This window comes from Athene noctua, chromosome 7, assembly GCF_965140245.1.
Source record: "Athene noctua chromosome 7, bAthNoc1.hap1.1, whole genome shotgun sequence".
In the NCBI taxonomy this organism is placed as follows: domain Eukaryota; kingdom Metazoa; phylum Chordata; class Aves; order Strigiformes; family Strigidae; genus Athene; species Athene noctua.
In genome coordinates this window covers 20,646,895-20,670,126 of record NC_134043.1, presented here as the reverse complement: position 1 = coordinate 20,670,126, position 23,232 = coordinate 20,646,895, and the positions used below count along the sequence as shown (strand labels likewise).

The window sequence follows — 23,232 nt, the reverse complement described above, 5'->3', positions numbered from 1 at the left end:
CTGTCTGCAAGTCCAAGAGCATAAAAGTAATATTTGGATTTTGCGTTTGGGTTCCCTGAGATGAAAGGCCAGTGTGCTAATCGAGGAATTACATAAGGCACTTTAAGTGACATGATAATGGTGTCATTAAATTGATACCTTTTATAAAATAACTGGAGGCAGACAAAGCATTCATGTATGAAACATGTCTTCATAAGGACAGTTTGAAGAATAGTCATTTAAAGATGCATAAACAACACCTGTGCCCTTTTTGTACAGTAATAAAAGAAACACAAAAATAAAATAACAGAAGGAGTAACATCCCACAAAGATTTGAAGACAGATGAGAAGTTTAAGTGGGAGATTCACTTGAGTGTGCTTTAGAGATTTTAGGAACAGTGGCCGGAAAACCTGTGGTGGTTGAGGTGAAGTATTTCAATCATTGTAAGTTCTTATGCTTAATGGAATGTTTTGTTTCATGACTTATTGGGGGATCTGAGAGAAGACAGTGGTGGTAACCATGGGTAAAGCAGTAAGATGGGCCTGACTGGAAATTCAATATAGAATTAGATCTCAAAGATAAATTACTGGGATAAAGCATCAGGATATGCTGCTACTGGAAGAATTTAATACAAATATTAAAGGTTTTGAGCCAGAGCAAGAGTTGAAGAAGGTTGAGGAGGACGAATATATATGGGAGTGGGCAAAGATTCAAACTGAATTCAGGAGACTGGTAATGTGTTTTTCAAAAGAAGCTTATGTTTAAAATTGCTGGAAGGCCAAGCTAGTATGTAGGCTCAAGGAAAGGTCTTGCCACCTTTGTGTATCTAATGTGTTAAGATAGCTCTATTTTGTTTGAGGTGATCTGGAATTCTTGCTTCCTCTTGATAATACATAAAAACTGTGTGAAACTAGTTTTACAAGTATCTATCTCAGATACTTGTTTGAGGAAGCATACAACTTCCATGTTAACTATGAAAGGATTCATGAACTGCCTAGAATTCAGTCATCCATCATACTGTACTTGCAGACATTAAGTTCCCTAGTCATGATAGAGGCTGACATGATGCTAGAGATTCAGTTTGTGGATGACAGGGAAGAAGGAGAGTGACAGACTGGAACTTTCTGTCATTGTGGAAGAGGTCTGAATAGGTCCAGGGACTGTTTAGAAGAGAGCTAGGGACAGGGCCTCCTCAGGGGAAGGTATTTCAGCACTCCTCCCCTCTCTGATGATGTTGGCCAAATAAATCTAGATCTGATACTATACTTGAGAATGGTTCTAGGATTAATTTTTGCTTTGAATGTGTACTCTTTATAATCAAGCAGTCACCTAAAAATGAATTCTGGTATAGCAGTCATATACTGGTTGACCAGTAATTTTTCCTACTTTGAATAACATGAAACCGGTAAAGCTTCCTACCATTTTATTGTGTATAAAAATGATTCCACGTGGATAAATGAAATCAAAATGGGACTAACTTTAGCAGGTTTTTTCTATCCTGTGTCATTCCAGTCTCTACAAGCAATAAAAATTTACAGAGCATTTTGTATACAAAATTGTCAATGATCTTGGAATTTAAAATGTATAGCACTATGCTGCATAGTTGCCATGAAAGGCAGATAGGGATGTGTGTGTGTATGAGAGGATGAGTGATAAGTGCACAGAGTTTTTTAAAAAGTCTTTTAAAATCTCAGTGGTTTAATGCACTTGGTCATTACTTGTCCCTTGTATAGTTTGACAAGGTTTAGTGGCACAATTAACGTTGCACTCTGTCTCCTCTCTGTCTTCAGTCCTTGAACAAATCTTTGATATGTTTTTCAGTTTCTTCTTGCCTTCTTTGAACATCTAACATTCTTCATACAGTAACCAAGGAAATTGGCAGTGTTTAGTGCCCTACTCTGCTCATAATCCTCTTCTGTTGGCAGAAATCCTTTGGAAAAAAAATAGCTTTTTCATCAATTGAAGAAAGTGCTTGGCCATTTTCTAGCTCTAGTACTTTAGTCTCCTCTTGAATAAATTAGGCTTCAAGAAGTCAGAACTTGACCTTCAGGCTGTGTTATCTAGCCTTGAAGTATATCAAGAGCTATTGCTGAATAGTTATTTCTACTGGTAGTAAACCCCATACTGATTATGTTGCTTTGCTGTATATGAAGGGAGAAATTCAACAAACTGTGCACAAGGTGTTGGCATCAGTCCTGTGTGAAAAATCTAATTTCCCTTACTTATTATGTCTTCTGTGTGTTACTTCCTACATGCTGCAATACATAAACAAGTACCTGGAAAAAATCAGAGTATTTTATTTACTTTTGATAAATTGAAGATATACTAATGAATACAAAGAAAATTCATCACCTTGCACCAAGGAATTATTCATGTTTAAGCTCACTTTCTTCCTCATTTTCATGCTGTTGCTATGGGTACTGGCCATGCCCCGTGCTCCCTCACTCCTTGTTTTTCTGCCAGGGGGTCAGAAACAGAGGCAGGAACAACCTGCCTTAAGGACCTAAAAAAGTTATGACTGTATGATCATGTATTGGGTTTGTGTGGCCCACTTTTGGTAGCGGATTGGGGGGCTAGAGGGGTGGCTTCTGTGAGAAGCTTCTAGAAGCTTTCCCAGTATCTGACAGAACCAATGCCAGCCAGCTTCAAGGTGGACCCAGTGCTGGCCAAGGCAGTGATGGTGGTAGCATCTAACCCAGGTAGCACCTGGGGTAACATTTAAGAAGGGGAAAAAGTTGCAGGGAAAGGGGCAGCAACTGCAGCCAGAGGTGTGAGAATATGTGAGAGAAACAACATAATGTAAAGAGCCCTCCCCCTGAGGAGGAGGGAGCAGCAGAGACAACATGTGATGGAACTGACTGGAACTCCCATTCCCTGTCCCGCTGTGCCGCTGGAGGGGAGGAGGTAGAGAACTCAGGAGTAAAGTTAAGCCCAGGAAGAAGGGAGGGGTGAGAGGAAGGTGTTTTAAGATTTGGCCTTATTTTTCATTATCATACTTTGATTTTGATTGGTAATAAATTAATCAGTTTTCTCCAAGTTGAGTCTGTTTTGCTCATAATGGTAATTGCTGAGTGATCTCCCTGTCCTTATTTTGATTCATGGGTCCTTCATTATATTTTCTCTCCCCTGTCAAACTGTGGAGGGGAGTGACAGAATGGCTTTGGTGGGCACCTGGCATGCAGCCAGGGTGAACCCACCACAGATCAAAACTTCTGAACCAATATAATGCTATCATAACACTGGAAATTTTACCCTGGTTCCAGTCCATCTCAGTCTCTTACACTTGGTAGTAACTTCCTAAAGATTCTGTTTTGAAGTTGACCTTATTCAGTTGCTTTCAACCCTTTATTTCTCTTTATATAATTTCAAGTTTTACAGTTAAAAGTAGTTCTATGAGAACAGATTTATTCTGTCACAGTACAGTGCATAATGGGTGCCTAGGGAACAGTACAAAGCAAGGCGAATCAAACTTCTCAAGTCACGCTTTCCAAGAAAACATATCCAGCTTCTTGAGCCAGAGTTGATAGACTCTCATCATATTTCTTGTAACATATTTTATCTCCTCTCTCTGACAGATCCTAATGGCTGACCTATATCTCTACCAATACACATGCCTCACCATCAAAAATGTTAACTTGGAGAAACATCTTTGGTTCCTTTCTTTCCCATCCTTGTGGTTACAACTTCCTGCAATTTGTGTCTTTGCTAATACCTTTTCTGTTTGGCACCACTAAAATTCTTCTGAAGGACAGACCTGGAAGGAAGTGTTCACTTGAAACCCTTAATGCTTTTCCTTTATTTCTTTCTAGAATCTGCCTTTTTTTTTTTTTTTTTTTTTTTTTTTCCCCCACTATTCTTCAGTGTACTCTGGTTTCTTCACAGTCTTTTTCATCACTCTTGTTGCGTATTGTATCATCTCCAACCTTTGCCCTAACATAATATTGTGTTTTCTTAGACCACTTAGACTGCTTTTCTGAACCAGATAATTCCCTTCTCCAAGAGATTAGCAATTAAATGGTATCTACACTGAACAGCAATTGGAGCCCTCTGCTTACCTTCTATTAGCTTGACAGCCAGACTTAACCAGCTGTCTATGCAAGCCCTCAACATTATCATTTTTCCTTTGGTCCTGTTGATTGTAACTTGTTAGATCGGTGTCTGTCACCATCCTTTTGGGTATCCTGTTTGACAAGACTTTTAGGATGATCACAGCACAAAACATGTACATTTATGATGATATGATCATTGATCGTGTGTGGGAAAGAGAAGCATCATCCAGAAAACCCAGAAGACCTATGAATGTAGGGTATCACAGCATGTGTAGAGATGAGAAATGTGCTACTGACTTCTCAGTTTTCCTGTATGACTGAAGGCTGTTCAGTCTACATACCCCATTTTTGTTTTAGAACAGATGATTAGAGGTGAATATTGTCAAAATACTTGAATTTCTGAAATGATTAGTCTCACCTTATTACTACATCATCCACTTACCATCATCTTTCTATTCTACTTTGTTAACTTGTTTTAGTGCGTGTCTCCTGCACTAGGTGACTACTACATTTTTGCTAACAACTACAGGGCCTGATTTTCATGCCCAGGTGCTCCTGGTCTTGTTTTCTGTTCCAGTAGTGGGTTGGATTTGTCAGCAAAATTTGCTGACAGTTCTGTGGTAATGTGAGAGGATATAGTTGAAGGTTTTACATGATTTGAGTAGACATTACTAGCTTTATTGCAGGATTTACTCTTTATCTGGATTTTCTGCTTTGGGCAGAGGTAACAATGCTATGTGAATAAAATTAAAAACAAGATGAAAAGTGCTGAGGGATAAAATGTTCTGTCAGAATAACTATTCTACAACAGTTAAACCATGCTGTTATATACCACCGGTGACTAGAAACAGATATCCAGAGACAATAGTGGGCTTGAAGGATGTTTTCGTCTGACCCAGTAAAGCATGGTTTTTGGTCTTATACCAAATGGCAAAGTGTTTCAGCATTCTAAACCAACTATTTATTATAGCGGTTAACCTACATAGCCTTTGTCATATGTGCTCTGAACATTCCTTGTACCACTCCAGAAATTCCAAGAAAATTTCCAGACTGTATCTTCTTTAGCTAAAAATCCAAACTTTGCTTAGTCTTACAGAGTCCATATGCTTTTTTCCTCTAGTGACCTCCATGGGAATACATAGGTGATAAAGGTGATGACAGAGGCATTCTTTGCTTTGAAACTGTGTTGTAATTCAAGGCAGAACTTCTGTATAAAATTGTAAAAGTGAAAGAATAGTTTTCTAATAGAAAGAAAAATAGTTTTTTCTTCGTTAATTAAAAAAAAAATATTTTAGGGCTTCTGCAAAGGAAATGGAAACCAATTGGTCTCTTACTGGTGTTATTCAGAGACTTGGTCTTTCTCAGCTTCCACAAGAGATCTGCTCTACTGAGAAACCAGCAACATAGTGTGAAAAACCTGGTAGAAACAATAGGTACTTCTTTTTATAGCTGCTATCTCTTCAGAAACATAGAGTGCAGCCAGAACGTGGCAGTAACAGATTTGCTTTCTCTTGTGCTGGAACACAGCATTCTATTTATCTCTGACAAGCGAAGGATATGTTGGACAAACTGCACTATTAAATACAGCAAGCCTCATTTAAATAATGTTAGTGCTTTGACATAAATAGGGACAAGCTATTCAAACACGAGGCTGATAACATTCTGCCCTTAACTTTCTTGTACACAGAAAACAAAAACCAGAAGTATATTTTATATTTAAATTTCTTTCTCCTCCAATATTGATACATGACTTCTTTCAAAAGTAGAGTAGTATGTGAATAATTTATACTATATTTCTAGTTTGGGGGATAAAGAACACTTGCAATGGGAACTTTCTTCATTTTCTCTTCACTTTCTATTTCACAAACTTTTTTTTTTTTTTTTTTAAATTAAATACTGAAGTTCTTCCTTCAAGTCAGATTCTTTGAATCTAGTATAATTTTTCTATCTTCTCCCTCTTTTTAAGTCCAGTTAGTCTAACTGGATATTTTTCCATCAGTATATGTTAAGTATTCTGAATGTTGTTATTGTATAAAATAAAATATAAAACTGTGTATTATTACTAAAAGTTATGTAAAGTTAAGACTTAGCAGGCAGTGTGAAAACAAAGGACTGAAGATACTAATTACCTATTAACTAGATAAACTCAGTAAGTTTACTAATATGGCTAATAAGCTGTTCACCTGCACTAAATTAATTTTTCATGAAGAAAAGTTCATGTGAAAGTACACTCTTATTAACCTTAATACAATAATCAAGTCTGGTCTGAATATTGATCTCTTTAAATAAGACTTTTGAACTTTTATTTTGAAGGACTTGGTTTGGGGACAAAATATGAAACTCTTGGCACTACCAAGATGAGTTTTTTATCTTGCTACATATTTTAGCTATTTTCTATGGATTTCATGAGAAATATTAAGGTAGCTCCAAAATATTGGGTCATAAAGCATGTACATTTAGCCTAAATAACTTAAGCTTCGTACCATGAGCTGTATGGGTTGGACATACTAAATGATATGAAAGAGCAAGAGCCTGGGGATTCTGACACTAAGAGGTGGGTGTGCAGGGCTAGAATGGAAAATAACTTGTGTACAAATGTACTTGTTCAGAAGTTGGATTATGTTTTGTTCTCCACTGAGTTTTACAATTACTTTTTGTTGGTTAAAGAATTTTACCCAAGTTTCACTGGACTATCATCATCATTTGTTTATTTTTAGTGTCTAGAAAGATGTAAAACTCTCTTGTCTTCCTGAGATCCACATGTCTGTGTATTGGGTTTAGATTAACCAGGAAGCCATACGTACTGTACACTGAGGTTGAGAAGTGACCTGCATTTGATTAGTAGGTTTGCATTTGATTAGTAGATTACTGTCTGTAAGTGGTACATAGAAGACAGGAATAGTGAACCTTTTATCTTTCCCAGGGCCAAGAGGTTATTCATATAGCTTTGTGTCAGATGTAAATGTACACACTTGGTAGTGCTCAATAATGTAATTAAAAATAACTTAAGACTTATTTTTACCATGGCTTGTAAGACATGGATTCTCCACTCCAATGTAAAGGTTAGTATGAGTAAGAGTCAGAAATTACCTGGCTATATTCAAAAAATGAACCAGTCATTCCAAGTTTTTCTTTATTTTACAATCTCTCCATAACTCTTAATCTTCATAATAGCTTTTCTTTTGAAGGACTTGGAAAAAGTTATTGGTACAAGTCAATGTGAACTGCATTACCCTACTGAGATTTTTCAGAAGTATGATGATTACTAAATCGTTCTAGTAACTGCTGTGAATAAGATGGGGAAGCGTTTTCATAACTTTAAGATTCAGGTAATGTTAGTAGATTCTTAACTATCTGCCTGGCAACAGTGGCTCACAAATTCACCATGAAACACCCCAGAATTAATCTGCTGCAGTAGCCCTTGGGCTTTTCCTCTTTCACAGGACTGAAGAGAAGTTTGTACACTATGCACATCAGATGAAGTAATAGATGGAGCCTAAGCTTCCATTTCTGTTGGTGTAAGGATAGACTGAGGTTTGTCATTTAAATTTCTTTAAATGTAGACTGTATAACCTTCTGTTAACTGGTTTTTGCCTTTTCATTTCCAGTGTCCCCTCTATTTAAACTGGCAATTTTATTTCACCTGTAAAGAGTAGATCTGGGAACATGTTCTTCCATATCCGTTGTGAATAATTAATGCAAATAAATAATTTAGCTGCTCTGCAGTGTGTTTATCTTGTATAAGTGATCCTTTGACTGCTTAATCATTGGCAAACCTGCTGATTTTCTTTTATTTCTGCTATTCCATGGAATTGTATTACTTGAATTTTTTTGCTAATGATGTATAAATTTCCTCAAAGCTTTTAAGCTGTTCATACACATCTTACCAGTTGTATTTAAAATGCCTCTTTAGCTGTTTTTGTCTGGAAGCCCCAGTTTGAAAAAAATCTCTTTTAAAGCAAAATAATTTAAGACTCATTATTTAAGTAAATTGGCCCTTCCAACCCCACCTTTCCTTTAAAATAATGTGCATTCTTTTAAGGACTTTATTGTGGTTTTTACTTATATAGAACCCTCTGCTTTTCTTACTGCTGATTTGGTCCTTTGTTGTAATAATGGCTGTTGATGGTGATAAATCTGTCATTTTCTATGTTTAATCTACATGTTATTTATTACTGTAATTCTTACAGTATGTTGAACTTCACAATGTAGCTGTTGTTACTATAACTGGAGGATTAAATAACTTTTTCAGCAAAGTATCATATAATTATAGTTATTGAATAGTTAACAATAATCTCACTTCCTGCTCTAAAAGTAGTTGTACTAGGAGTTAGGTGTCCAAAGTGTGGAGCTTGCTTTCTTTAGACCTTGCCTTTTGTTCAGTTTTATACAGAGAAATGAAATGTCTATATTATTTTATTGATATTTATAACTACATTTTGCTTCTGTTGACCAATATTAAAAAAGTGAATGTATCAAATTCAGGATTACATAATGTTATTTATATTTTAATTTTCCTGTTGTCTTTCAAACTTTGTTTCACTTCAGTTTTACTGATGTTGTCTTTGAGATGATTGCATGTCAGCATTGCCCTCATTCTGCCATTTTTTAAAATATCATAATGTGATTGTCATAACCTTCGTTTGAAAGAACTTTACTGGTATATTTTTGCACATAGCTTATTATAATTTGGAGATCTGCATAAGTTAACCTCCCTTTTTATGATACAACATATTTATACATCTAAAGCAGTAGTCATATGAGGAAGTCGAAGTGCTTTGCAAATCTTAATGAGTTCAATCTGTTACCCTGCTGTACAGAAACAGATTTCAGTTCCCCTGCCCCGTTTTACAAAAAGGAAACTGAGGGACTACTACCGACTTGCCCAAAGTCAGATGGCAAATACGTATTTTAAAAGTAAGAATTGGACCTTTTTTGCCTATAGCTAATCTCAAATATTTTTTTGTTACTTCTTCACATTGCTATTTAGTTCCTTTTTTTGTGTGTGCTTTTTTCATTCATCAGATGGTCGATCTTGTGCTGGATTAGGTGGGGCACAGAATCTGTACTGAGTACAGGGAAGGGAAGTGACTGGATGAGCTGTATAATATAGACAGTTGCATTAGTGCCATAGTAAGCTATCAGAAGACTACTATAGAAAAGAAATAGAAATTGTTTTAGTTGATAATGTGTGTATATTGTTACTGTGAAATTAAACATTTTTAAATACCTTTTAACAATACGTAGTTCTAAAAAAAATGTGTTTTGAGGCAACAAATTCATTAATTGCTTGAGAAATCGACCTTGTCAGTGGTCTTATATTTGAATAAAGGCTGGCAATTGACATTATTTTTGCTCTTTGAAGTGTCAGCTTAAAAATGGTGAGAATTTAGAAACAATATGAGATTTTCTGGATTGTGGTAGTAAAGGTAGGCAATTTTCCTAGACTTTTTTGGTACTTTGGTTTCATTGCAAGACAGACATAATTGACTGTTAGTGATTTTATATCTTTTAGTGCTTGTGGGACCATACCTCAATCTATCAATAACAGATATTGTGTTCAAAGTTAATTTTTGGTCATGTGAAAGAATAGCTCCTTCTCCTTTGGGCAACTACTTCATTCTTTGATGTTTGCTGTACTCGTAATCAGTGACTTTACTTACGATCAGTTTCTCTGAACTGATCTCCCAAGTCTTCAATATATGGCTAACAAGCCATACAACATGCTTAACTCTTCCTTAATAGTCTTAATGGTTGTATTGAAGATGACCGTTTCATTTCATGTCACTTCTAAAGTGTCTATTTTGGCTGTTTTTTATAAATTTTCTGGTTTGTACCTTAAGAAGAAAGCAAGGTATTCTAACATTGGAGCCATAGAATAGAAAATGTTGCTGGCAGCAGTATCTTAAAATATCCCTTCCTGAAGTTGATAGGAATACAGTCTGTGCATGACAGAGATTTTAAGTCTAATGATTTTGTCACCTAAGCTACTATATATATGTCCTGTATTTTTTTCTGCATGGGAGCAGTGATCCTGCTGCCTCTTGAAGATATACTGTGTTCCAGATAAGAAGTCAGGATTCACTGGGACCTGCATTTGACATAAATTTGTTTTTTGGATTACATGCTGGAACTCATTTTGCCCTCTTCCCCTATAGATGGGCTTCCAGGTAATTGTCTCTAATCACTGGGGGACAGTTCATACCTGTCCAAGTATACACATTGACAAGTCTATGCAGAAATCATGTGCTGCCTTGTGAACCCTCCTCAGATGAGAGTTTGACAGGCTTAACCACCACCATTTTTGTTTTGTGTGCCTAAAATATTAACTTTGGCCTATATATTAATAAATATTAATATTTATTATTGTATTTAATAGAAAATATTAATTTTGGTCTGGAAAACTTCCCTTTGGAGGAAATATTGGAAGCTGGTCTTTTAACTGTAGACTGGGATATTTAAAGGGAAAGTCTTGCATTCACACCTGATAATGAAGACAGTAAATGTTATTAACACGCCTTTTTTTTTTTTTTAAATATCATGAGTTAGCCTGCTCTTAAATATTTTTATGAATGCAGGATTTTACTGATTCTCTAAACCCAAAACAGACTACTCCTAGCGGTCATAAAATGGTTCAAAATGATAGAAATTTCCAAGCATTTCCGTTGTAGTTCAAATACACTCCAAATTCCCCAACCTTCTGCCAGTATCAATAATCAAAAAAATGTCTTGCAGAGAGCAAGGTTGGAAGTTGGAGAACAAATGCTTCAGGCAAATAGCCTGTTAGTTAACACTAAAGATAGAGGTTAGCACAGTATCAAGCAGGATCTCAGGGGAAGTATGGCACCCTGGAGTGTAAGACTTTTTAAGGCCTGGTTTTGCATACAATAACTGTGCATTTAACATAAATGTGACTGAAATTGTAATGCAAGTACAAAATGTGTGATGTTTTATTCATGGGGGGAAAATAGTTGTAGAAAGATAAGCTAAGGTTAGGTGCTTGTATCTTTATAATAAAAATGGCCTTTTTTTTTTTTTTTTTTTTAAAGGTGCTGACCTTCCGCGGTCTTAATGGCTATGCAGGAACATTAAGAATCATGTAAATGTCAGGTCATTTTGATGTAGGCTTCTACATATGGACTCCATGTGCTGGGTGGTTCCTTATCTATTGGATCTACCTGGCTTTTTTCACATGTTAAGACTTAGTTTGAAATTTGAAATTCCTCAGTGCAGGGTATGGTCTTTCCATATGTTTGTGCTGTTTCTGCAGATTGGAACTTCCAAAACAGATGGCTTGAAGATTCTGAAGAATCAGACTTGAAACTTGGACACCCCCTCTTAAAAGTCTATGAAACACATTATTTAATTATTGTAGTGGAGATGACAGTTGAGTGTGGAAGAAGACTCGGGGGAGTAGAGCCCAGCCTTCTCTTACTCCTCCCTCCACCCACACTGATTACCTTATGTGCTCTTTTGCTTATTATTTTAAACAGTTCCTGATTCTTTTGCTCCTTCTGATTATTTTTTAGTATAAAATCTAGGGTTTCCTTTTTCCTTTTTTTTGTGTTAAATACTAGGTTATATTTGTCAACATCGATTTTACATTCTGAGCTCAAATGATTAGTGAAATACAAACAATAATATATTTTATTTTGAAGCAATGTTTCTTATAAAAATAGTGTTTTGGAAGGATAAAGATGCATTGCACATACTTCTGGGATCCTGGCTGATTTTTAATATGTTGACAACTGGAAAGAGGATGCATAGGAAAGCTGTACCTCCTTGCCAGCTCTGATAGGCAATGAAAATGATTAATGCTTGTCATGCTCATCTTGGTGCTTTCCTCTTATAAGATGATCTTGGAGCTACTAATTTCTTACTTCTGGCTTTAACTGGAAGCTGTTGAGATGTTTCTTTTCCTGACCTTGGGAAGAACTAAAATCTCCTTGTATTTATAAACTAGACAGGAAAGAAGATTTGAGCACTACCGAGACAACTTTTTCTGCCTACCAATAGGTATAGTCAAGGGAAGTTAAATAGCTTTAGAACAAAGCTTGAGGGTGTATGGAAATGAAAACTATAATGACAGCTTGTTCTCAATTAGCAGCTCTTTTCTTATGTGCTACTTCTCAAACAAATTTTCAGGGGAAAAAGATGGAAGAGAGTGGGGATGATTGGCCAGCCTAATGCATGATGATAACTGCTAATAAAAATAAAATAGTGGTCACTCAAACTTCCTCAGCTCTATAGGAAGTCAGCATAACTGCATCTTTAGCATAATCCTGCCACCCTTTAGTTTTTGGAGCATCCTCTACTTCTGGGAAGAGAAGTATTTATTGCAACATATTTCCAAGGAAAAACAGGCTTTTGAATTTACTCTTTTTCATCTAATCCACTCCCCTTGGAAAAAATACATTCCCTGCAAATCCTACAAGAGACTTTGCTTCAAACACAGCAGAAAGCACAGACTGAGCAAGTTTTTCTAATTAAAAAACCCCTCAAAGGTCACTCTAACTGATGAGATTTACACCATCACATTCAATTCATTAAACTAAAACCGTAACAGAAGTTCAGAAGGGTCTATTAGGTGACTGCATGTCTGTTGTCTCCTGCTGTATTTGAATCCCTTTCAAGGAAGAGAAAAAGGGCATAGCGTTTGTGTTTTATATGGTAGCACATGTCATAGCTGTGAACTGGGGTGATCCATTGTTCTAGACTTGCACAGGATTTATTTCCCTATACTGAGAAAACCAAGTAAGAATACTCACAGAGAATATAAACTTGGGTTTTTTTTCCTTTTTTTTTTTTTTTTTTTTTTTTTTTTTTTGTTGTGTTGTTTTGTTTTAGCTGTGCTCCTGTAGTCCAAGGCCACCTCCAAGGCTTCCTGCTCCCTGAGTTGAATGGCTGCAGGCAGCTCATTATCATGACTTGTGTTGCTGTCTTCAGCATCTTAAAAAGTCTTTTTCTATTTCTTCAGCAATGAGTGTAGTCATCTGCACTGCAACTCTTAACCTTTTTAAAAAGAATTTCTGTAAAAATCGTCCGCCAAGGGCCTCAGCATGGGCTGTACGTGCTCTTGCTGTAAAACAAGCACACCACCTAACTTGATGAGTACCTGGAGAAAACTACAGTTGCTAGTATGTGCTGGCAGGGTCCCTAGCCAGAGCACCGGTGTGGATTCTCAACCTGGCTTTATTGCAAGAATATTGACAAATAGAATATTTCGGTTGGAAGGGACCTATAATGATCATCCAGTCCAATACTAGGAAGTTGTAGTTGCTTTAATTCTCTCCTTTTTTTCCCTTTCTATACTGTCTCTCTCCTTTCTGGCACTTCAGCCTGTAAAATCTTTTAGATTCAGCCTGACACAGACTTAGTGGAGAGGCTAATGAAGCTGTCCCTGACCTTCAGTTCTGCCCAGAGTAGGACATGTCTTAAGGTGATGGGATGCTGTTTTGTCTGCTCACCTGTACAATCCTCCATCCCATTCACAGTGCACCCTACCAGACATGTCTTTTAATTTCGTCTTTGAATCCTTGTAAATACTGCAGGAATTTAAATCATGCTGGTTTATCCTGCACTGCAGAACATAATTTCTGTGTTGTTAGAGTAGGAGTTTAAGTTGTGTGTGTGTGGAACAACACCCTACTGCAAGCAGGTTACGTTGCTACTGGTCTCACTTGCTTAGCATTGGAAATGCTGCCAGAGCATTTTATAAGAGCAACCATAGCCATCAACCATGGCTGCTTTGGCAGTACTGATCACTGAATTCAATTCTGATGTCCTTTTGTATTAAACGTGAGTACTGGGCTATAGCTTAGGCCTGTGGTGACGTCAAATCAACTTTCTCCAAGGTCTGCCTGTTTTCCCTGGAAAGCTCTGCTTTGAGATGAGACAGATTTTAACCACTTTAGAAGCATGATTTTAGTGTTTGTTATATCCTGGAGATCAGTGTCATGACAAGGGTGGCTGAACCTCATGTGGAATTCTTGAGCTGTCATCATTTATTAGCTGAAATATTAAAGCAAATCATATTGGACTTCATGATGATTTAATATGCAAGGCCGAAGTATTGTTTACCTGCCTATTTGTGTTTAGAATAAAATCCCAAACATTTGTTTTATTTTAGGAACTATGTTACTATTCCAACATACAGTACCACAGATAAGAGTTGATTCTCATGTCAGGAGACTCAATATTTTTCACTTTTTGTTAATGAGAAATAGAGGAAATCTAACAGAGTATTGAGTTTCTTGACTGGTGTGAGGAATATGAAATTATTTTCTATTCCTATAAAAAAAAAATCTTCCGTATTGACTTTAATGTGCAGAGCTTATAAAGACAGAGCACTAGTGTTTTGCATCAGTTCCATCCAATTCACCGATTCATCTGATTAATTTCATTCATTCTCCTTCAGAGAAAGAAAATACAGAAAAAAATACCTGAATGGTCATGCCTTCTTTCAGTCAGTCAGTATGCAATGACACCTTCAGCTCTTCATTTGAAACTAAGCATAAGCAGGTTTAGCTTCAATTCTTCCAGAAATTAGTGGATACTCATTCTTCAGGACTCTAAAATGTGTACCAATGTTGAAAAGAACATTTTTTTACTGAAATGTTAAAGTGAAAAAGGGTAAGTAATGAGAATTTGTATCCCCCCCCCAACATCATAAAGAATCTTGGAAAATACACTGAGATAAAACATGATGAAAATTGTCTACTTTAAGTTTTTTTTCATGTACATATTTTAGAACATTTTATTTACTTTCCTGGTCCTCATATGATGGTAATTCTTTTCTATGTATGATATTTTTGATTCTATATATATGTATATATGCCTTCATTTACTCATAATTCCAGTTCTTGCTTGTCAAAATTTGAAGCAGCTCTGTAGCATCTTCTGGTTTTATGGACTATAGAGTTGTGATTACTGTTATGGTCTGTAGAAATCTGGTTACTGTTTTCTGAACTAACTCTATCAAATCTTTCTATAGTTCTGCAGTCACAGAGTTCTTGAGTTTCACTGTTTATCCTCTGTGGTTTCTTCTTTGGTTTGTATAAGAATGTACAGTTTCACTAGGTTTATTTACCTTTCCATTACTTTTTTTTCAAAAAAAAGTGAATGCACCAATCTGTCCAGTGTCCTGTAGCAATGGATGTCCAGTAGCCAAATTTAGAAGCGGGATATGCTTTGCTCAGCTGTTTTGTACTCAATTACACCATCGCACTAAAGAAAAATGGCTGTCTTTAGTATTTCATCCTACGTGTATAGGTTCTTGTCTCAGTCATGAAGCTGAGAAAGAAATATATTTGGACTAACTGAATCAAAGATTAAACTTATGGATATTTTAGCTTTTTTATTTATTGCAGGTAATTAAAGTGTATAGTGAAGATGATACTAGCAGAGCTTTGGAAGTACCAAGTGATATAACGGCCAGGGATGTATGTCAGCTGTTGATATTGAAGAACCACTACATTGATGACCACAGCTGGACTCTGTTTGAACAACTTACCCACACAGGTTTAGGTAAGACTAGTACTCTATAATGCTATGGCAGTAAATAAGGTGTTTGGTTTTCACTTTTTTACATAGAAGTACAATTGTAATAGAAAGGCTTGGGAGGGCTTATATGAATTTGTTCTTTTGGGAGTTTATTGTTTCTGCTTCTCTTTTGCTGAAAGCATAGCTATAAAGTACATTTACCTCACGCTGCTTGATCTGTGTCTGTAAGAGTGATTTGTAAGACACTGATTGTTAAGGTTCTTACTGCAAATTGTTCCTCACTCTCCCTTGCTTTTCTTTGGCAGTTCTTCCTCTTTTATTGGTATTTCCTGCTTATCTCTAGCAAGACTTGCATTATTTTCATTGCAAATAAAATCTTAGTTGTTCCAAACATCTGAGTGAAATCGCTGACATCAAGGACAGAAAGCTGTTTTTCATTTCATGTCACTCAAAGTCTCTATATTATTCTTGAACTTTAGCACTGTACTAGAGTTACCACCAAAGGTAGTACTTCCACAACCTCAAGGGCAGTTCCGGCTGCTAGTGCAAAGTGTGGCTTGAGAGGGATGTTTTGGGGCCTTCCCGCATTCTAAAAAACATAAAAAACTACTTGGAGTTCTTAATTCTTAGAAGAGACTCCACTGGTACCTGGTAATGGCAGTACTGTCCATTAAAAACCCCCCTCACACCACCACCAAAAAACCAAATACTCCCCCCTTCCCCCCCCCCCCCCCCCCCCCCCAGATATTTATATATGGCTATAAGCTATTGTTAAGCTTCCTTTCTGTGTATGTATCTAGGGAATCTGGAATTGTAGATTTGTGTAAAGTAAACTTGACTGTACATCTCCAGCTGTATTATGTTTAACAGCTGTATTTTAAAGATGAACTACAAAAGCTAAAACTGTTTTCTGCCCTTTTCTGCTCCTTTATCCTATGAAGGCAGCCACAAACGTTTTTCAAATTTTTTTTCTTGCTTTGTAACATTTCAAAGATATTTATAACCTTTTGCACTGAATGTATCAGTTGTAAGATGCTCCCAGCTCAGAGTAAGGTCAGAGTTAAATCTGGGTCGAGGCTGTAAATGACTGACTGCTACAGAAGAGGAGGTATAAAAATAGCTTTTATACAACGCTACGTAGAAGTGTTTTCTGTATTTTATAGTGTGGCTGGTGTTTTAAGTAGTGTAGTAAGTATTGAAGAAGACACTTTTGACAAACCATGCCAGAATAATGGCATTGTTTCTTCAGGTTTATTTATTTGCACGATATACATTTTGTCAAATAGTGTATTTTCTGCAATCTGAAGGATTTATTGGAATATTTCAATATCAAATAATTAGTGAAGCTGCTTTTTCTAAGATTCTGAAATTCTCAAAATTGCTGGTGTGCAAGTGTGAAGACCTGCATTCACCATACGGTCTTTTGGTTGCTCCAGCTGCTTTGGCCATAATTTTAGAAAAAGGTGAATTGTTCATTTTTAAAATAAATTATTTCCTAAATGATAAGGGTGGCAATTCAGAATTTATATTTATGATACTGTTAGATCTGGTTTTGTTTGAAAGGTTTAACGTGTTGATCTTGACTTGCCTTAAGTATATTCTTAAGCACTGGATGAGTAGCATATTTTTCAAATGCTAATGTAGTTTTGGACTGTTTGCTATTTATTATTCTGTTGTATGTTTTACCCATGGAAATTTAGACAGTTTTTTTCTGCTCCTAAGTTAAATGAACGGATATAGAAAGGAGAAGTACTGTGAGTGAGTATGTGTGTCTGTAAATTCCAGTATGATGGGAATTAATAATTCATTCATCAATTAGTGAACATTAATATCTAACAGCTGTCTGAATACTTCAGAATTAGATATAATTGCATGAATCTTAGTGAGCTGAGCACAACATTCTGTTTTTAATCAAGACAGACATTAATTACATCACCAGAGTGTGCCTTCATTGCTGTGTGGAGGCATCTGTATGTGAAGAGTAAAAAAGTAAAAAACAAAAAAATCCTAAAAACCCCATAAAAACAAAACATAAAACCATGGTCTGAATATTCCTGTTTTCACAAACCTATATGCCCTTTAGTGTGGAGCTATATTACATTAACATTAAGCATGGTCATGTCTTCACTACACTGCATGGCAAGTGCTGGCCAGCTTGTGTTGACTCAGGGTGAGTGGGCAGGGCAGATGGTTCCTCCATTTGCGCCACTTCCCCAGGACGCTGGCTGGTGCACCCCATCTGCCTGCCCTGGGGCACCCACACTGCACACAGCCTGCTGCTGCTGCCTCATCATCTGGGATCCAGATCTCAGCCTTCCTACCTATCTTCAAAGTTTTGCAGTAGCCTGGGCTCTATTTCAAATATCTGAAGTATGATGATTATTACAGCACTATAAATCGCAATGTATTTCAGAACTGTGTGCTTCAAATATGTGTCCTTTTTGTCTCAAGTTATCGAATTCAAAGAAATCCTTGGATGTTTTTCACCTTGTCTAAGGTTATTGAAGGCAGCTGAGGTATGCCTAGATTTGGATGATGCCATGTCATCCTTACCACCAGGTACCTTGGTATTGAAGTCCCGTGCTTCCATTGCAACTTCCCTATACAGGGCAGGCTACAAAAACAGAAGAGTTTTCCACAGCTGTTCTCCTTTCCAAGGAAAGTACTGTCTTCACCCTGAAATTTTTCCTTTTCTAGCGAGAAATTTTTGTGTTGACTGTAAACAGTTTTCCATTTGCTTCTGCAGCTCAATAGACTTGTGTTGAAGGGTTCCTCTTTGAGTAGGCGATAGTGCCTTGGCCAGACCCATCATTGTTGTGTTTCGATCTCTTGTTTTGATTTCACTGTCTGCATTCTTTTAGGTAGCCTGTGGGAAGACTCACAAAACACTATCTGTGCTATAGTACTGGACAATGGCTTTTCTGATTTTTATTTAGTATCATTTTTTTTTCCCCTGCTGGGTGGCTAGAGAGGAGGCTATTTGAAATGTGTTCTGTCATGCACTTCAATGTTAAATTTTCTTTCATGTGCTTTAGTTACTTCCCATAGTTAAGGAGACTCTGTTTTGGACTGTAGCAGGTGGTCCTAATGTTAGAGATAGTAGTAATAAAGAGGTGGTAGAGAGGAAGGTAGAAACTCTTCAGTCTAGCTGGAAGAGAAAAAATGATCTAACTAAACCAAAGTGCAGCTTTTTCATGGCAGCATTTAGGGATTTGATTACAGGTCTGTGTTTTGGAGGGCAGTAGCTCAGTCCTTCAGTTCCTTCAAGAAAGTAAGCTGAATCAATTGTAAAATATTCTGTGATGTGACACCTTAAAAATAAATAAATACTAGCATCTTTACCCATCCATTGGGGTGATGCAGAATGTCTTAATTTGTACTGAGAAGTAAGTCTTGAGGAAATGCTATTTTCTTAAATGTCACAATGCCAAGCATTTAAGAGTTTTAAATGTCATCCCAGAGGAGCGCTTTCTCTCTATAAAACTGAAGGGGAAAAAAAATGCTGGTTTTGAGTAAGAGCCTCAGTTCTTTAGTGTCTTTTTACCCCTGCATCTGAAGAAAGTGTTTTCGAGTAGAGCAGCTTGTACAAGATTTTAAAATGCTCACTTTTCTTTCAGTATTTTTGAGGTATTTTTTGTTGTCTGATAAGTTTTTATTTGCTTCCTGTGATCTGGTTACAAAATGCGAGTTTCATGTAGCATCATTAATCAGTCTCTTTATGGGCTCAAGAATGAGTTAAAGTCAATGAAGAATTTGTTAAATTCAATGGAAGTTTAACTTTTCCCTTCTTGATCATGAGAGTGCTTTGTCTTCTGCTAGTCATGAATTGATATTTTCCTACTGAGGTGAAATTTAGCTGTATGAGTGTATTGTCTCTAAATTTTCCAGCTGGAAACTTCCTGAAGAAGTTTATAGATTTGCAGGCTACCATAAGGGTGTTACCCACCAGATTGAACAGTGTGGAAGCATGAAGCAGTGACTAGCAAAAGAAGTGGCAAGAGAAGATCAATAAGAAGATGCTGTAGTTCTAAAGAGGCTTTAATGATTTCAAATTTGAGGCTTGATTTTTATCTCTTAGAAGGTGTACATGCTACACTTTATGAAAGTTAGGCTCTTTGCTTGGCCAGGTTCACTTGCAAAAATTCACCATTTATATTAAATTAATGTTATGTCTAATTAAGTTTTTTTAAAAAAAACATACTAGTCTTTTATCTGTTACGATTTTCAAAAATTTTTTGAAAACATTCAACATTCCTTTAAAGTACGTAGTAAGATCTTTTATGATAAATCAATGAAGTGGAGAAAATGTGATCATAAAATTGTGAGTTACATAGTTTTTATAATATATTTTTAATTGCCATTTCCCTTTGAAACCATGATCAGAATTGGATGTTAAAACCCCATAACTGGAAGGGAGACATAAGTTCAAATCTCAAATCTATTCTTAACCTGTAACTCATTGTTAGAGTATAATTTAAATTTGGAGGTGCCAATGATCGTTTAAATAAAATCTACAACTTTGTTCAACTCCATCTTGTTCTCGTTAGTTTGAGTCCACAAAAAAGAACAAGTGGCCACAAAAACTGTATACTCATTTGGAATTATGTTCATCCTTTTTTTTTTTTTGTGGCATGAGTTCATAAGCTGCTGAGATTTATTAAAGAAAAAAGGCCATACAAATATTATTGCACAGAAATTATCCATAGTCTTTCAGGATTTATGTGTAACTTCTGCACTAATGTAGTCCCACTACATTATTCAGAGTATGCAACAGGTAAACATGCACAGCGCAGAAAAGTTCTTAAATTCCGTATCTTTCTTATAAATGCATTTCATATTGCTATAAAATTGAACCTGAATGGCAGAAGCAATCTAAAGCAGTGAGAAAACCGATTCTGAATGCCAGTGCTGTGGTACAAATAACTGAATTCTTTGCCTTTTCTTCCTCTCTTCCCACTGCAAAACCAAATTACACATTAAGATTCACTTTGCAGGTTTTTGTTTTGTGTTGTGGTTTTTTTTTTTTTCATTACTTACTTTTACCATTCCTTTTGCCTATGCTAGTTCTACGGCTCAGTATCCCTGGTTTGTGCAAAAACATTAAAACACTGAAATGCCCTAATCTCATTTGCAGTTTTAGAAATGCTTCAGGACATAGTGGGACTCTGGGGAGAAGATGGCAAATGAATGATTTTCTATATTGCAGATAACTTTCACTTCACAAATGAGGCATTAGAGCAAGGAGTGTTAGAAAGACATCCCTGACATCCCAGACAGGCTGAGTGAATGGCTGAAGTGGTCTGCTGCCTACTGCCCCATGTGTCACCCAGCAGGAACTGCCTGGCTTCTGCAGGGAAAACATGGATTTGGCTGTGACATGGAATAAAGCCCTCAGCTGCCCCTGTAAAAGAAAACAACAACAAAACACAAACAGAAAACCCCCATGTGGGACAGACCTCAGAACTTGGTCCCTACTGGGGTAGAACAGTAACTTGGTATAACATGGACCTGATTATATGGACTGTGTTCAGATTGCTTGTTTCATGCTTTGTATTCATTTAAATTAATTTAATTTGATAATATTTTTATTATCTGACCTTTGTATTTTTATGTTCTGCTCGTAGGCTCTTAGGCACAGGTTATGTGTTTCTTTTTTAATTTGTTTGGGTTTTTTTACAGGAAGAGCTATAGAGGACCATGAATTAGTGATGGAAGTCCAGTCAAATTGGGTAATGGAAGAGGAAAACAAACTGTATTTTAGAAAAAATTATGCCAAGTATGAGTTTTTTAAAAATCCACTGGTAAGTCCTAACATTCTATCTGTGAAGTAGTGCAATTGCTGTTGCTGCAAAATAGTCTTTTCTTGTTACACACAGACAGGCAGAGTGTAAAGCTGTTAGTATAACATTAGTCAAAAGGAATAATTGGGAAGGAATATATGGGATATAGGAATATATTACAGTGCGTGTAACTGTTGGCCAGTCCCTTTGTTGGAACTGTAAAACATCCATGTTTGTACTTTTTTTGGGGTGAAGGGGCAGACAAGGGTTTAACCTCATTGAAGTTTGCACATGGACCTGTGACAAAATTTTTTAAATTGAGTGGTTTCCATCAAATGACAACAAAATATAAAATGAAGCAGTGTGAGGAGGGGCATATGTAGCAAATATGATTTTATTGTTAAAGTGAAAATTTAATGTTATGACCCAGTGGTGTCCAATGGCAGCTTCTCATAGCTGCATCAAAATGACAACTGACACAACAGGCAATGAGCAGCCATAACCTGTTAGGAATAAGTGAAAGTGAAGCCAAAGTTAGTGTATGTAAGGAATGGAAAGAGAGCAGAGACAACTTGTAACTCAAGGATGTTGCCAGAGGTTAATGCTGCTGATTCAGACCTTGGCTGATGGCAAAAGCTATGGAAGCAGTCCTGGCTCAGCAGGAGAAACACCATCTGGTTGTTCAATGCATGGTGTATTTGGATCACTCCTAATGCTGTCTCTTATAAAGCCAGCTTGTTTCAGATGTCAAATGGAGAAATAGCAGAAGTGTATGAGGACTTAAAAGGTAAAAAGTGGAAGGGAACTCAAATTATCTACCTGAGAAAAGGCAAATATTAAGATACCAAAAGATAGAAGAGATCTAAGGGTGGGTCTGGTTTTTTTTTCTTTCTCTGCCTGTGTTTCTCTGGGTAAATCATGTACTCACCTGACATGGAGATATTACTGCATTAGTGAAAAACTCTAAGTTTGAGATGGTCTACTCAAACTTCTAGTAGAGAAGCTTTCAAAGAATAAGTCTGTTTGTATATTGGTTAACCAGTGAGTGGAAATACCTGTGGAATGTGGCAGACATGAAGCTATGACTAGCATCAGCAGCTGTGGCTAATCAGAGTCATTACTGTTCCTGTTGAGTCATTCTTCTGGGCACTGTGGTCCCAGGTGTAGCAAGAATGCTTTATCAGAAATTATATGAATTAGCCCTACCAGTAGTTCAGTTTTGTTAAAAACGAAAGTCAGTGGACATTGGATAGTCAAGGGAATATAAGCTTTGAACTTGTCCAAGCCTTGAGAAAACATTATTAGTAATGGTCAAACTTGGAAGGTTTGTATCAGGATGACTATATTGAACTCCCCAGCTGCAGATCTGTCCCATAAATTACCCCTTGAGCTTTCCTTGATAATGAAATTGACACTTTAAATGTGGAGTTCTTAACCACACTGTATTAAGGTAGTCAGATCATGATGTTAATTCACATTCATATCATACAAAGTGGACAATTTAAAAAAAAAAAAACAACAACAAACAAACAAACAAAAAAAACCAGAAAGGATTTGTTCTCTATTAATGGAAGCTATCCCAAAATATTTTACTGGGTTTCTAGTGTAATGAAAACAAGAGAAAACAATATATTTTTCAGCATGTTGGTGTAGCATGCTGAAAAATATATTGTAGTATTTGTAGCATCTTGAATCCCCAGGCAAGCCTTATATGTCAACAGAAATAGAAATTACTACTAGAAAAACAACACTAAGGGCCAAGTACTCAATATGACTTGCACTGATGTATGAAACCCTCTTGCTTCCAGAGACCACTGATGTTTTCTCAAAAGTCTAAATTTTTCAGCAAATAATATGTAAGATGTCACCAATTTAGGAATGATATTAAGGTAAGTTGAAATTATTGCATCAGCGAATCTAC

The 23,232-nt window shown here is 36.5% G+C and overlaps 1 protein-coding gene across 1 annotated transcript in view; it reads left to right on the top strand.

The window, feature by feature from the left end:
- The window catches only part of GRB14 (growth factor receptor bound protein 14), a 63,658-nt gene that overhangs the window by 20,195 nt on the left and 20,231 nt on the right, over positions 1-23,232 (top strand). The window contains exons 3-4 of the mRNA XM_074910969.1: positions 15,399-15,555; positions 21,211-21,332. Of these exons, the coding sequence (XP_074767070.1) occupies positions 15,399-15,555; positions 21,211-21,332 (279 nt within the window). The remainder of the gene's footprint in view (positions 1-15,398; positions 15,556-21,210; positions 21,333-23,232) is intronic.